Genomic DNA, 16,785 nt, shown 5'->3' with positions numbered 1-16,785 from the left:
CTGTATTTGGGACAGGGAGATATGGTTGCCCTAAATAACCAAGACCTCCCCTTTTGGTTTACCATCTCAGGCCATTAGAGATATCTAATAATAGCAGTTGCAGAAGCTATATGCCATATTAGGCAATCTCAACCTACAATCCCCTTCCATAAATTTATCAAACTCAATCTTATAATAAGTTCAGTTTTTACCTTATCCTCCTGAGGTATCCGTGTATGTTTCAGTGATGTGCAAGGGCACAGAATTATTTCAGGTCCAAAAAAAAAAAATAGAATTCTATTTTGCAAAAAGATTCTGTTTTGTGGCCTGAAATTGACAAATGTGTTCACTTACTGCTTTGAATTTTCTTGAACTAATGAGCATAAATCTTGATCTCCCTTTTGGATGGATTATATCTGTACTCTCCACAACTCAGACCAGACTAATACATAATTCAAGGGTAAATTTCAAGGCTTAAGGGCCAGGTTAAATTGAATTGGAGAAAGCAGACAATCCCATGTGGCAGCTTGACATAGGGCATAACTCCAGTAGAGTCTCTTTACCACAAAAGCAGATAGGCAGGAAGCATACATGGAGGCCCAACTGACTGAATCGTTTAGGAAATGGAAAATGGATTAATCTATTGCAAACTAACATAGTTGCACCAAAGTTTGTTGCAAGTAGTAGAAGTGTTCTAGTGGCTCTGTAGTTAAGATTGGGTAGAAATGTTCTACTAAGAGTACAGTAGAAGCTCACGGTTGCAAACAGCTGGGCAATGAAGGTTGTAACTCTAAAATGTTCATAACTTTAATCAGAACATTGTGGTGGTTTTTTCAACTGAGCTTTGAAACTTTACTATGCTAAAGAAAAATCCTGCTTTTAATTTAAATGAAACGAGCACAAAACCAGTTTTTCCTTGTCTCCTTGTCAAATTTTCTTTTAAAACTTTCCTTTATTTAGCTCTTTATGAGTAACACAGTACAATATTTGCTCCTTTTTTGTCTGTGTTGGATATCTGAGAGTATTTTTCCTAGCTCAAATGAGGTGTGTGCTTGACCAGTCAGTTTGTAACTCTGGTGTTTGTAATTCTGAGATCCTTCTGTAGGATTAATACATAAAAATATTATCAAAATGTGGTGAATTTTTTTTTAAATTTTGAAATGTGGGCAAACTTTAAAAAGGAAAACATGTCTTACAGATTTTGAGAAATGTCCTCCCTGCCCTTGCTCCCCATTTTCTTTTGCTTTGTTTCATTTTGACCAAAACTCCATGTTTTGCTCTTTAGTTGCAATTATATTAAATGTTGGGAGAAGTTTCATCATCATCTCTCTGATTTTACAGCTTCCTCTCATGTTCACACTCCTGTAGAAGATGACGCTGTGCATGTAATTAAATTGGTAATATGTCTCACTTGTGAATTATTTAAAGTACTACCATTTATTTAGCATTATCTATTTATTCTTATTTTGAGCATTGATTTGCACTGCATAGATTTTGTGTGTGCCATTCCTTGTCTGCTGGAGGAATATTCTTTGTTTCCTTAATGCTTGCTCTTTCTTTGCTTCTGTTGCTAACCATGGACATCACAATGAGGGAAAAATCAGACTATGTATTTAAGACTATATAGTGATAGAAGTAAAAATGTATTAATGTAATTCGTTAACACTTGTGTTAGTCTGTACTACGTATTTTCTTTCTGGCACTTGCAGTTGATAGCTTGTTAGTTTTTAAAACAATATGCTGTATATCCTCTATAAAATAACTCGTGAAATGTCAAAGGATTTTAACCCACTTGGAACTTTCAATGTGCTGTTTAGGAACTCTTTTTTTTCCCCCCCCGTAACTCCATTTTTTATCATATCAAATTTATTTGGTCTTGTATAGGAATATCTTGAAAATGGGCCTTTGTTTTCTGAATTGAAGTTTTACCAGAGAGCTGCAAAACAAGAGCATAGTAAGTAATATGAGCAAAACAAAATGCAATAAAATAAAAAGGTATTTTTTTCCATGTAGAGAAATTATTTTTTAATTTTTTATATCAAGCACATTGTAGACATACTAGCATTAATTCTGGTCGGGTGTAGACTAGTTTGATGTCACTCTGATGCCTCTGATTTGAATGGACTTCATCTTGATTCTCCTTGATTAAGTGAAAATAGAATCAGGACTAGTATGTTGCATAGTCTACGAATCCACTGTTTATTCAAGAAGGTAAATTTAAAAAGTGAAGTTTTTAAAGCATCTAGTTTTTCTTAATCATTGATTGGATTCCTATTGTGGTGTTATGACTCAGATACGCTTATGTTCTAGGGACACAGAACTTTTCTTTTGCAGTGTGTGTTTATTTTTCCTATGTATGTTTTTCATTTTAACAACAAAGATTCTAATAGTTAAATTGCTAGAGTCCACAGAGTACCTTTTGATTCTGTGTTACCTCTTATTATTTTGACAGTCAAAAAGTGGATGACGCTCAAACAAATAAGATTTTTAGGAATTCCAGTGTTCTGGGGATCAGGCATAGCTGACTACAATGGAAAAAGGTAATAGCAGGGTGAATTGGTGTCAATGCTGTTGGGCTCATAGTTGCGTGAAGATCTGTTTTCAGTGAAATGAAGGATATTGTGAGTTTGTTGACATAAAGCCACCTGTATCCCCTTTCTTACAAGGATTCATCTCCTGTGTATTTTCTAATAGTTATAGATTCATGGTCATGGAAAGATTAGGGATAGATCTGCAAAGACTCTTGGACAGTCATGGACACCGGTTTAAAAAAGAAACGGTTCTGCAACTTGGGGCCCAAATGGTAAGTGCAGAGAGGAAGGAATGGTTCTGATTTGAATGTATTGAACTCTTCTAATGTGTCTGCTCTTTGTGAAATGCTGAGATCTATTTAGAGCCCAAGTCAGCGTGAAGCTGAATAGGTATATAAGTACCATCGTGAATCAGGGGCTTAATTTTCATCTTAAAGTTATGTTGTGTGAAAGTTTTTGATGATTAGGAATAGAAACTAGATCCTCTTTATGCTAGCTTTCTATTGGCCTGAGCCAAAGGCCATTGAAATAAACAGAAAAGCTATTGACTTGTGTGGGCTTTGGATCAGGCTCAGCATCAGGATATGAGACAAAATGTTCAAGTGTGGATGGAGAAAGTTAGGCACCCACATTTGGACGCAGAAATTAAGCGGCCTTATTTTCAGACATTTGGAAGGTGCCTAGTATTAGCCATGAAGGTTTGACAATTTTGACCACAGGGCTTTCAGCACTGCAGTCTTTGTTATGCAGAAGGATATTTACTCTGATTTGACAACTTCATTAATGTACAGGCCAAAATAAGCCTATGGTATTGTATCTGTATCCTTGTTTTCTCAAATTATTTTTAACTAGCACAGATTAATGGAAGAGTGTAAAATGTGGTGTTTGGGAATGCCGTTCAGTTTGCAATAGACTAATACAGTTTAAATCTTTGTAATACAGAACACTCTCATTGGGCAACATCCATAATCTGGCATGATTTTAGTTAGCCAGATGACCATTTATCATGGGTGTGACCATGTTGCCCACAGTCCCATAAAGTTTGTTTCCAGCCACCAGCCCAGGCTCTCAGTGTTCTGTGCTGTTATTTAGGTGTAATTTACCGCACATGTCTTCTGAGAGCCTAGTAAGCAGTTAAATTGTTAGTAATACTTCTAGACACTATTGACCTCCCATAGTCTGGCAAATTCTCTTGCCTGGCACTGGTCAGGTGCTGGATTAGAGAGGTTCAACCTGTACAATACATCCTTTTATAACAAATCCCTGGAGATCCAAGGTATTATATAGTATAGCTGGCATTAGCGAGTGGGCAAGAAGAGTGGGGGAGTGTTCCTCTGGTGGCCACAACAACAAAGGAGCATTTTGCCTTCTCCCTCTGCCCCCGTTGCCGTTTTGGGACTGGATGACCTTTGAGTGCTCCGCCACAGCAGGCAGGGCTGTAGGCAGGATTAGGGACTAGGTTTGCTATAGCCCAAGTTTCGCCTGTTTTTAAAGGGTGTTGTCATGAGTTTCTACTGTATCATCAAATAAATGGAATTAAAATGCATTTCTGTTGCTCCTTTACCATCTTGCCTGCATTCTGTCACTAGTAGTTTGTTACTAATGGACTAGTGGTTTTAATTTTCCAAAACTCTGGATGCCTCTCAAACAAGCCATTTTTTTCCATGTGTAGATTAGCCCAATGCAAATATGTTTCTCTTTTCATTAAATATGAAATACCCCTCCTGATCTGAGTTGCTGGTGAATAATTAGTCTTGGACCTATTAACAGTCTAAAGAGCCAATATCTTTGTGGACTCTTAGAACTCCTGTGGGAGAGTTAGGAATTCTCCCAGCATGTCCTGTATTATAAAGTATTAGTTTCATCATTGGAGTCTAAGAAAAAAGATCCTAAAACCACATTTAAAGAAGTTCTAGAAATTGAAGAGACGTATAGGGTAGAGATGGAGGGATAAAATATGGACCACCTGGCATGCTCTTACACCCCTGCATTAGCTGCTTTCACTTATGTCAGTGGATGTAATGGGGCAGGAAATAGCTGGAGTCTCATCTTTTAGTTATGCTGCTAGATGCATAGGGAGGGACACTGGGATGGTGTAGACCCAGAGCAATATAATCCCTAGTCTTGGGAACTAGGAGGTTGGTAATGTAGACCAGGTCATGCCTCTCATTCTAACGCATAATATGGCAGTTGACGCTCCGTGAATGAATGAAGTGTATTTAGGTTATAGTGAGAATAATTAATAATCATTCTCTTTCAAATTTCTTTCCTAGTTGGATGTCTTGGAATATATGCATGAAAATGAGTATGTTCATGGTGACATTAAAGCAGCAAATCTACTTCTGGGCTATGCAAATCCATATGAGGTAAACGCAGTGTTTTTTACACTCATGCGTACTGTTGCCATAACATTTTCACTGTTGATGTCCATGTATTGTAAGTAGAGACCTTACATAATGGACACCACCTTACCAGGTGTGTGTCTTTGGGCTAGATCCTAAGCTCTATTAAGCTGATGTTAATTGCAGCTAAGGAGAGAAGCAAGGAAGGGCATTGCTAAATCACCTTTCAGGCCCCTGATCTTATGGCTGTGAGGGGTCAAACTGGTCAGTAGCATAACCTGGAGGAGCCTAATCACTGTTCTGTGCTATACCACCTGGACTGGTGCAAAGGGTCCTTACCAGTGTCAGGGATCTCGCCCATTGTGTTCAGTTTCTGAAGATATTCCTGGCTTTCTGGTAACGTTATAAGCCCTGTGGCTGTATTGCTTTTACATTCCTGTCCTGTTCATGTTACTTACCCACTATCTGCTCTACAGGGAAGACTATTGCTTACTTTTACCACAGTGTAGATTGTGAAGTACTTTGAGATCTACTGATGGAAGAGTATGGTGGTGCTATTATTAAGACAGTAGAGCTCGCCATACTGGCTGTATTTACACTACGCCTCCTTTTCGGAATGGGAAAGTAAATGCAGCAGATCGAAAATGCTAATGAGGCACTGATGTGAATATTAAGCACCTCATTTGCGTAACGGCAGCTACTTACCACATTGCAAGTGCTGCTTTCGAAATGCAAAATAGCTGTGTATATGAGGTTCCTTCGAAAGGAAGTCCGGTTTTCAAAAGCACCCCTTTTCCTGAAAAAAGTTTAAGAAGGGCGCTTTCGAAAGCGGGGCTTCCTGTTGAGGGAACTCCGTCTACACGGCTATTTTGCATTTCAAAAGCAGCACTTTTGATGTGGCGAGTGGCTGCCGTTACGCAAATGAAGTGCTGAATACTCATATCAGTGCCTCATTAGCATTTTCAATCTGCTATATTTACATGCCCCTTCTGAAAGAGAGGGGTAATGTAGATGTAACCACAGTGAAAAACCATTTTTTAAGAAACATATTGAAATTTTTGGATTTGGGTTTCATTTCTTTGTGTTGGAAATGGGTCCATTTTTGTTTCTCACATTTTTTTTCAGTTTTAAATAAAAAGATTGATAACAATTTTGATCATCTTATATAACACAATTAGAAAACTTACCAAAAGAGCATGGGGAACATTTTTGACAGTGTTGATTGTTTTTGACAAAATTTCATTTTGGAATGAAGTCTATTATTGTGCGAACTTTTACCTTGAAAAATTTTGACCAGCTCTAATGGACAATTTGATTTTCTTCCAACTTTTACAATGCTGTCCTCAGTGATGTACAGGTGTTGCCAAAGCGTTGTTTCATTATGTTTGGAGATTTTTTACAATTGAACAGTGTAAGAGCCACTCCAAAAGCTTATTTTATTTCCCAGCTCCCTTTCTATATTTTAGCAGTCAGAAGTATTATGCTTATATAACTGTTTAATATTAATTTTTCAGCTTTCTTTAAACTTATGTCTTAAAAGTTGTTATGTCATGTTTGAAACATCATCTTGTAGACTTCTGTAATATTGCATTGTTTATGACTAATGAATCTGGGAGACAGTTTTGGAAAAACAAGTTGTGCTGCCTAAACTCACTAATACAAAACATTATTTTTCATTTTAGCTTTTCATGTTTTGTTAGGATAATGCTAAGATGGAATGATTTTTCATGTTGCAGACAATTTGTGTTGTTGAGTCTGTTTAATGATTGCAAAGATTTTGAGTTGCTTAGATGACTTTGGTAAGTTATTTGTGTAGTAGTCAGATTGAGGTTTGGTTTGTGATTCATGCCTCATGCCGTTTGGTATTAATCCTTCATTTGCATGAGTACTAAATTCACTGAAAATGAAAACAAGGTGACTGGGTCAATGTTTGAATGGAAGTTCAATTTAGTTTGTACCAACAAAAAAAGAATTTTAGCTATATAGCTTGGGGTGCTATGTAGAAGCACTCACAATTTAAATAATCTACACAAAAGTATTTAACTTTAGAAAGGTGAGGGAGAATGGGACATAAAATACTTGCCTTTATTAGGCAGGGATGAAATAGGGATTGAACATTATTTGTGAATTCCCAGGCAAATGAAGACATGGAGTGGTTGTAATAAAATGAGGAGCTCAAACCCCAAGACTATGTCTGCACTAGAGAGTTTTGTCGACAGAAGTCAGGGAGCATCTGCGCACACAAAGCGTTCTGTTGACAGAGTCTCAACAACTCTGCATTTGTCTTGACTGTGTTATCCCTCGTAAATTTGAGGAATAACGTTTTTCTGTCAGCAGAGTTCTGTCAACGGAAGTGCAGTATAGACACTTCTGTCAACAGACAGGACTTCTGGTTCACCGGCAGCCGTGTTTGCAGAGCTTCTGGTCAGCCATTCTATCGACAGAGGGCAGGGCAGTCTGGTTGCTCTCTGTCAACATAGCGGATTGCTCTGTCCATCTGCTTTTGCGTGTAGATGCACTCTGTCGACAGAGTTTGTATTGACAGATGTTATCGTCAACAGACGCTTCTGGTGTAGATGTAGCCCAATGTATGAGTTCCAGGGTCAGCTCTTCAATTGGTGTACATTGACTTCAATAATTTGGTGTAATAATTTACAACGGCCCGCTCTGAATGTTTTGGACATATTTTAAAATAACTTTTACGATACCTGTGCTATCCATGGGACTATTGTTCATTCACATGTAATGGAATCTTCCATAGGGAATTTCCTCTATATCTTAAAATATTTATGCAGCGCAAATTGCGGTGTGAGAGAAACAGAGTTAACATGTTGACAACATTATATCGAACATTTTCAAATGAGCAGCTGTGTACATACACTGCATAACTGAGTAATCCTTCCTGGAATCATCACCATCAGCCTGATCCTGTAAGAGATCAGTGCTCGGGGCCTTGCGGGATTAAGCCTTGTGTTTCACACTGTAGTTTGTTTTGTGTACTAGCAATAGTGTAATTCAGTTCTGTGTCTTAGTTAAGTCACCTTTCTAATATGCTGCTGAGCCAAATTTACTTTGCAACTAACAAAGCAATATATTGTGAGGTTTTGTGTGTCTGCTCCATCGATAAAGGGAGATATTATGTGTGGTGAAATGTTACTATGTTTCGTAACATTGTTAGTTGTATTGTTTTATTCTTAATTTGATAATCCCTCCTGAGCCCTCTGGCACCATTCATTTGAAGTTTGACTCTGTGTTTTTCATGATGAGAGTTGGAGTTTCATCCCCCTTTTTCAGTGATGTTATCTCTTTTTTTTTTTTTAATTGATGAAATTGAAATATGGGGTTGTTAAGTGCTAAGCTAATGGCAAGTCAAGAATGGGCACAATGAGAAGTAGAACTAATACGTTAACATGTCACACTTTTGAGCTTTAAGTTTTTTTTTTAAAAATCCATATTAATCTAGTCTTATCAATATCAGTCAAGCTGCATTATCACTTCTGTCTAAAGCAAATTTATTTAAAAATCTTATTATACAGGCCAGTCAGGACAGTGAGGTTAGGAAACATTCTACTAGCTTATAAAAAGTTCTGAAGTTGATTTTTTTTTCCTGTTTGCTCATCCCAATTCCATTGTAAGTTCATGTGCTTATCACATGCACAAGCACCAGAAGTTTGTCCCTAAGTAGTATCCGTAGGAGACCATATCTGGCACCTTCTGGAGTGATGCGCATATGGTGCAGCATAAGCGGTGCTACCTTGCTATATCCATCCTCCGCTCCTTCTTGTTCCAGCGCTGGTCTTGGTAATATCTCTTTGCTTTGACAAGCTACTTCTCCAGTCATGCCATACTAGTGGTTTATTGCACAGTAATCTCTGTTTTATCCGGTATTCAGTCAACCAGAACTCTTGAATAACTGGCATAACCCTGAAACACCGGGCAATCATGCCACTTCCGCTTCTTACTCTGCCGGAGATCAGAACGGAGTGCGCAAGCAACATCCCACCCCTTGGGAGACAGCCTGCTCAGCGCCTGCCCTGCATCCCTCTGTGCTGTGTGTGTTTGCAGCTGGCAGGCTCCTCTCATCTCCTGTCCGGTGTCCGCCACTCGCAGCAGCTCCTTGCACAGTGTGGCCATGTGCGAGCCCCCTGTTGCTATCTTCAAGTGGCTTCCTTCTGACTCCACCAACAAGGTAGGGGTAGCAACTGAGCGGGAGCTGGTGCTAGAGTACAGGGGGAGCTGAACTTTGGTATTGGGGGGCATTTATCCCCACCTGTGCCTCCCTGCAGCTGCTCTCCCTTAATCAGAATATATGAACATCCAGCAACTTCTTGGTCCCCGAGTTGCTGAATATGAAAGGTTTTACTGTATATATTTGTTTAAGTACTTTAATTTATGCTCCTTTTGTATTAGTTGTAGATTAGTTAGTCCCATAGGATACTTAGCCTAGGGATGGGGCATGCCCAAGTCTTTGGGCCGCAAACCCTGTGACTGCCACAAAAATGCCATGCTAGTCTCTAGCTCCCTTGGAAGTTGTCTTGGTGAAACACACGAGTTACAGTTGTCACAATTGTCAAAACTTGAGTCCACGTACCAAGATGGAGTGGGACATCTGTGTTGGGGTGCTCCTGCTAGGGGATATGAGTATTTGCATATTCACCCCACCATAAGTTCACCAGTGTTGTCCGAGACAAATAAGCAAATAGGCAGGGCGGGGTCAGCCAGGCTTGACACCTAAAGATAAGGAGGCGAAGAGGCTCAGTTAGTTTGGTTGGAAAATTTGGTGTACTTTGAGCCTCCAGCTGAGTGTGGCTAGTCATAGAATCATAGGATACTAGGAGTGGAAGGGACCTCGAGAGGCCATCGAGTCCAGCCCCCTGCCCTCATGGCAGGACCAAGTACTGTCTAAACCATCCCTGACAGACATCTATCTAACCTGTTCAGTATCTCCAGAGATGGAAGTTCCACAACCTCCCTTGGCAATTTATTCCAGTGTTTGACCACCCTGACAGTGAGGAACTTTTTCCTAATGTCCAACCTAAACCTCCCTTGCTGCAGTTTAAGTTCATTGCCTCTTGTTCTATCCTCAGAGGCCAAAAAGAACAAGTTTTCTCCCTCCTCCTTATGACACCCTTTTAGATACCTGAAAACCGCTATCATGTACCCCCTCAGTCTTCTCTTTTCCAAATTCAGTGTCCTCAAAACTTGCTCAGTTGCTGTGACTTCATACATGACAGTTCATATCCAACTTTTTGTGCTCGTTGCCAGAAGATGGCAGGAAAATATTCTGAGGTGTCTTTGATGAGGGCATGCCCAGAGATGTGCCCATCCACTGGCCTTGGATGCTGAGGACTTCGCAGCCAAGAACGTGGCTTCAGCCGATTCAGTAAGAAATCTATTCTGGCTCCAGTCATCAGGTCTGTCAGTGGAGGTCTATCCAGAACCTCTCATTCAATGGCCTGGTCCTGTTTCAGAGCAGAGAGATGCTAAATTATATGTCCTGAAAGATTCTAGAGCCACCTTGCACTCCGTGGGTTTCCACTCACCAGGAGCTGTGAGGAAGTGGTTTGATTTGCAACAGCCCCATAAATTTGGGTCTCTGTACAAAGTTTGAAGACTGGGGGCCACAATCGACAGCAGGGCCACCAGCCTGCTCCTTTGTCCTACTGAAGTTCTGTCTGTAGCCAGCCTGGCAACAAGCAGGTGTTTTGAGGGGTGTGCCCAAGGGCCAACTTCCAGCATATATCCTGGATCCAGTAAACTCTTTCTTTTCCAAGGCTGGGTCGACACATGCCCCTTCCTTTCGAAGGGGGCATGTTAATGAGCCTGTTCGAAAGATGCTAATGAGGCGCTGCAATGAATATGCAGTGCCTCATTAGCATAATGGCGGCCACGGCAATTCGAAAATGCGGCTTTTTGAATTGCGTGCCGCCTATGGAGACGGGACCTTCTGAAAGGGGCCCCCCCAGTTTTTGAAAGCCCTTCTTCCTATCTGGTGATCATAAGACGGGCTTTCGAAAACTAGAAGAGGGGGTCCTTTCAGAAGGTCCCGTCTCCACGGGTGGCACGCGATTCAAAAAGCCGCACTTTCGAATCACTGCGGCTGCCATTATGCTAATGAGGCACTGCATATTCATTGCAGTGCCTCATTAGCATCTTTCGAACAAGTGTTTATCTGCCTTCCTCCCTGCCTGGGCACTTATAAACATTGGACTCATGAGTGCTCAGCACAGTCGCAACAGGCTATATCCTTCAGTTCATTTCTATACCCCCTCACACCTCTCTTCCCAGTGCCTTGTCAGCAGCCCTTCTCATGAGCATCTGCTCAATCAGGATGTCCAAAGCCTTCGGTGAATGGAACCAGTGGGGAAAGGTTCTAAAGCACTGCAGGGGAAATGTGTTTTATTCTTTTTTTTTTTTTTTTTTTCTTTTTTATATATGCCACAGGCCATGCGGGGCGGGGGGGGGGGAGGAGGGGCTGCACCCCAGTCTAGACCTGCAGATCCTCAACAAATACCTCACGAAGATGAAGTTCTATATGGTCTCCCTGGCCTCCATCATTCTGTCTCTTGATCCCGGACACTGGTATGCCGTCCTCAATGTGGAGGACACATACATAGTTCCACATTTTGATATTTTTCCTGGCCTCAGGCGGTTTCCATGCTTCCTGGTTGGGTTGGTGCACTGTCAAGTTGCAGTGCTGTCTTTTGGCTTAGTCATGGCTTGCACAAAGTACATGTCATTAACGGTAGCCTACCTCAGGCACTGAGGCATTCAGATCTCCACGTACCTTGACAGTTGGTTCATGAAGGGCTTCTCAGAAGGTCAGGTTCAGCACAGCATCGAGACATTACAGGCTGCCTGTGAAGCTCTGGGCCCGTTGATAAAAAAGAAAAATCAATGTCGCTTCCAGTTTAAGGGATAGAATGTATGGGAGTGGTCCTAAACATGACCCAGTCCAGAGCCTTTGTGGCAGAAGCCAGTTTCAGAGCTCATTGCCAATCTTCCTGCCCACCCACTCGCTACTGCCTGGGTTTGTCTCTTCGTCCTAGGGCATATGCTTGCCTTCACTTACATCATTCAGCACACCAGGCTCAGGCTCTGCCCCCTTCAATTATAGCTGGCAACGGTCAACTCTATGGTCGGACATCACCTGGACAAGATCCTTCCAGTGCCTCTGTAGATACTGCCCTACAGGATGATATTGGAAGGTATGCCAGTCACAAGCCTGCAACCCAGGAGGCCACTAATATTGAATGCATCAGACCTCAAATGGAGTAGGGCGTGCATCAGGGCACACTGTGCACGTAGAGCGTATTGTCCATGGGAGAACTCTTGCTTCATACAAATGTCAGGGAGCTCTGAGACATTCAGCTGACCTGCACACTATTCCTTCCCCACCTGTCTAGTCAGGCAGTGCAGGTGCTGATGGACACCATGGCATCCATATTCTGTGTCAGCAGACTAGGAGTGGCTTGGTTTTCAGCCCTGTGCCTAGAGGCCCTTCGTCTGTGGGGCTTCTGCTTTCAGCATTAAATCCATCTGGAAGCCTTGTACCTTCCTTCATCAGGAACATGCTGGCAGAACACCTCAGTGGTTCTTTCTAACAGTGGTGCATGTGGTGAGCACATGTACCTGCCAAAGAGTGCACTTGAGAAACACATCTCAAAGAACACCAGTTATGGAAGAAGTAAACCCTCTTCTTATTCTGTGTTGTGTTTCAGAGATGTAGGCAGGTCTCTGCTTTCTGAACTATGTATATACATTTACACCCATAATTGACATTTGTTCATTGAACATGTGATTAAGATTTGTGCATGCATATTTAGCATGCCAATCTGCATATAGGGCTCCAAAATTTATCCTTTAGCGTATTTGATTACTATGAGAACCTTTCTAAATGTATAACTTCATACTGATAAAACTTACTCTGATTTTCCACATTCTCTTTTTGAAAGTTTTGCTATTCTGCATTATAGTAATTTTAACGGAAATCTTTCCCTTTTTTACTTTACATCTTGCATTTCTGAAATGGTTTTCTTTTAAAGCATCCTCGTAAAATCTAAACTAGCACTATGACCAATAAAATTCTTAAGCCCTCTTTTTAAAATAAACAATTAAATAACTATTAAATTCATAGTTATGTCTCTTAGCTGTTCTGGCAAGGCAGAGAAACAAATAAAGCAACAGCTCTGTCACTCAGTAGCCTTCAAATAATGCTTGGAGTTGGCCAGAATAACAGAACCCACTAACTGAAAGACCAACTTGCTGCCGATCCAGTCAATAGGATGGAGCAAGGCCATTCAATGAGTTAAAGTTGAAAAGAGCAATTCTGTAGTCAATATGTTTCTTTACATGGAACCAACATAATGACAGACAGAGCGGCAGTGATTTGCTAGGGGAAGTACTTAGCCCACTATTTCAGCATTGTGCAGGGCCTAAACACAATCACTACATAGCAATAACTTCTTAGATGGTGATGCAGAGTGAGCATTATTAATATAGACCCCAAATGACAGAACTGAATCAATTAACCTCCTCCAATCCTGATGCTATTAAAAGGGACAGCTGATTGACTGCCATTAAACAAATGCTGTAAAATCAAAGAGAGATTGATTTAAGTAAAACAAGCCTTGAGAGGGTGTCTGTTTAAAACACTTAATTCTGTCATTATTTTTATGGATTACTGGGGCAGGCATCCATACATTTCACATTTGTAGCATTGCCAACTCTCAAGATTGTATTGCAAGTCTTGGAGAATTTTTTTTTCTTAAAGTCCCGTCTGCTGGAGTGAGGTGGTCTTTGATAATCTTAGCTGTCATATATGTATAAAATAAAGTTTCTAGGTCAGGTGGCTGCAGAAGAAACTTTGCAGACTTGACCCTTACATATTCTAACACGAGATGGCAAATAAAGAGGACTCTTTCTCAATGTGTTTTTAAAAGCTTATTGTTTTTAAGCCAATCTCAGGACTTCAGGTTCTTGAATTACAGTTTTTCTACTCCTGGAGTTGGCAATACTCTTGAGAGCCTTACCTAATCAATTATTTTTCCAAAATACTTCCCTTGTTTGATAATGAGAGAGTCTGTGGCTTAAAAGTATTACTAAAACCCCCATGTTACTATTAGAATATTAAAAAGTTCATTGCAGGTTGTGTTACAGCCTGTTTTCCTGGGCAGCCATGCTGTAAAAATGTTCTCATGTTGATTAAGTGTACAGCAATTAATAACAGACATTTTAAAATATTTTGATTTCCAAAGTGGCTATTGATTCTTGGAAAGTTCCCTTTCCTTTGCTTTACAGCGAATAAAATCTTTCAGAGATAAATGTTGACTTTTGGTACAGTAAACCCTCAAAATGTACGGTTTCAAGTTGCGCGTAACTCGCTTTTATGTGAGTTAAGCACAACCTGAAGCTGCTCTGCAGCTGTCAGCCTGCCTAGCTGCCCCTTCTCCCTGCCTTCCCCCAGCCACACAGCTGTCAGTCTGCAGGCAGATAGGCAGTCTAAAAGTCCTTTCCCTGCCTTCTACCAGTGGCACAGATGTCAGCCTTACAGCCGCGGGGCTGGGGGAAGGGAGAAACAGGCAGGCAGGGAGAACTCTGTTGGGCTGGTCAGTTTCCTGGGTTCCACAAGCAGCGGGGAGCTTGGAACCAGGCTGCCGCTCAGTTCCCATCTCCCCGCTGCTTGCAGGACCCAGGAAAGTCACCAGCATATGGATGATCAGTTTCCTGGATTCGCCAAAGCGAAGGGGAGCTGGGAACTAGGCTGCCACTTGGTTCCTGTCTCCTTGATGCTTGCAGGAGCTGGAAAAGTGACCAGCATGTGGTCAGTCTCCCAGCTCCTGTAAGCCCAAGGGAACTGGGAACCACGCTGCAGCCTGGTTCCTGTCTCCCCACCCCCCAATTTGCATGAAAATTTGAGTTACGCCAGGGTTGCAGGAACGCAACCCCCCCACCACTCCCCCGCGTAACTCGTAGTTTTACTGTATTGGTAAGATTATGGTGCAGTCTCTGTGGGAGGGGGAAAAATTAATCCTCTATTGGATTTGACTTCGCACTTGTCAGGATTATTCCTGCTCTTTAAGCAGACAAAACAAACTCTTACAACAGATGGCAGAAAAAGGAAATGTCTGTCTCTGTTGCTTCTTTAGTCCATATATTACAGGGAAGATACAGTGCACTGACCCAGCAACTGCAAAAATTTGATTTTTGCCTTTGAATTTGCACTTGCTTCCTGATCAGGTATGATCAGAGGCTGGCACAATTCTTTCTATCAGTCCTCTCCCAATACTGGGGAAGCCTGTGTACACTATCTCAGTGGGTCTGGATCATTATAGCTTTGATATCATGGAGTTTAGTTAATTCCAAAAGTTAATTGGAATTGATTTATACAGAAGCCAGGCAGAAAGAGAGAGGAGCTAAAATGGGGATGAAGAGATACACAAGAAGGGAGGCAGAGAATTTAAATTTCATGTCCCAAAAACTGCTTCAGACTCTGCTGATTTTTATAGCAACATCTTGACATGCTTACTGGCCCACTTGTGTCCTGGATATATCAAGGACTTCCCCCTTGATGAGCTGATGGAGGGACTTAATGGAGGGCGTCACAGGACAGCTAGGATCATGAAGATGCCAATGGTTCTGTTGTGCAGCTCTCTTAATGCCCAGAGGGAAGGGGTCAGCCAACACTGCCTTTATCAGTTTGTTCAAGCTAAGAAGTGTCTAATGCCTGAACATAGCCATTTATTTCTGTTTCTAGGAATTCCTAGCTCATTGTTATGTATGCCAATGACCTCATGAATATTCAGGGTCTTTACACACTAATGAAATTCAGTTCACAGTATTCCTGGTGCTTAGCTGTTTATACAAGTCAAGATGACTTTTTTGTTTCCTTTTGTTGACCACAGTGAATCAAGACCTGAAGTTTAGCAAACCCTGTATCTTCCCTCCGCAACACAGCACTTTCCCTGTGCTCTTGCCACTCCTCAGCCTCTTTCTTTCTGAACTTTTCCAGCTTTCCTTTGCTGCCCAGACTACCTTCCTGACCGCTGTTCTCACTGTTTTCTGCCATCTCCTTCTCTGCTCTCTCGCTAATGTTTTTTCTTTTCTTATGATTCATCCTTGCCCTGGCCCCAGCCTTCAAGTGTCTCTATAGCTCTGTCAGTGCCTAAATTTCTACCCTGGTGCATTGTTATACTCCCTTTTTCTCCCAGCTCCATTCAGAAATTTCATTTGGGCTTTCTCTTTGACTTCTAACCCACTCCTCCCCTTAGTGTGTAATTTCACACCAGTCCAGCTACACAGAGCACCCTCACAGGCACTGTACCCCAGGTGTTAAAGTAAGGGGCAGAACTGGGGAGAACAGAAAACAGAAGAAGAGCATCTTCCCCTTCCTTTGGCCTGAGTAGGCTACTCAGCCAAGCTGCTCCACACTCCACTGTGGTTGCTGTGAGGGCCCCATCTCCAGTTTCCATGGTTGAATCAGTGACTGTATGCCGAGCATCTTCTCTAAAACCACCTTTGAGGAGGTGCAGTCTGATGATAGGAGCCTTTTCAGTCTGGATTTTTTTTTTACAGTAACGTTCCAACTCACGACTTTATGTTGATCACTTTTGGGAGGGCTCCTGTATCAGTACAGTACTATATACACTGATGGTGGTAATAAATTCCTGGGGACAATCAGAAAACAAATCAGGAATTTGGGGCATTAGCATCAACTCAATAGCTGGCACCCGATGTGTGCATCTAAAAATATAATTATGTCAAGGAATCTTATGAACATGTGACTTAATAGCTGGTGAACCCTCTGGTAGCTGGGAGTGGTTTAGCTGGCTCCCCTCCTACTGACAGCTGCCCTGGCTTAGCAGTTGTCTGCAGCTTCTTGCAACTCAGCCCTCTGGGCAGGATACACACAGTCCCACCCCTTCGAGCGTAAA

The 16,785-nt window shown here is 41.6% G+C and overlaps 1 protein-coding gene across 6 annotated transcripts in view; it reads left to right on the top strand.

Annotated features, from left to right (window-relative positions):
- VRK2 (VRK serine/threonine kinase 2) overlaps nucleotides 1-16,785 on the top strand; it is an 84,548-nt gene that overhangs the window by 14,246 nt on the left and 53,517 nt on the right. For 5 of the 6 annotated variants that reach the window (XM_074989477.1, XM_074989478.1, XM_074989479.1 and 2 more), the window contains exons 3-7: nucleotides 1,321-1,376; nucleotides 1,864-1,933; nucleotides 2,432-2,519; nucleotides 2,674-2,782; nucleotides 4,784-4,876. In XM_074989477.1, coding sequence (XP_074845578.1) covers nucleotides 1,321-1,376; nucleotides 1,864-1,933; nucleotides 2,432-2,519; nucleotides 2,674-2,782; nucleotides 4,784-4,876 — 416 coding nt within the window. The remainder of the gene's footprint in view (nucleotides 1-1,320; nucleotides 1,377-1,863; nucleotides 1,934-2,431; nucleotides 2,520-2,673; nucleotides 2,783-4,783; nucleotides 4,877-16,785) is intronic. The other variant, XM_074989482.1, reaches the window with a different exon arrangement.

Source organism: Carettochelys insculpta, chromosome 3 (assembly GCF_033958435.1).
Source record: "Carettochelys insculpta isolate YL-2023 chromosome 3, ASM3395843v1, whole genome shotgun sequence".
NCBI classification, from domain to species: Eukaryota; Metazoa; Chordata; order Testudines; family Carettochelyidae; genus Carettochelys; species Carettochelys insculpta.
Note: the sequence above shows the minus strand (reverse complement) of the source record. Positions and strands in the feature narration are given on the sequence as shown.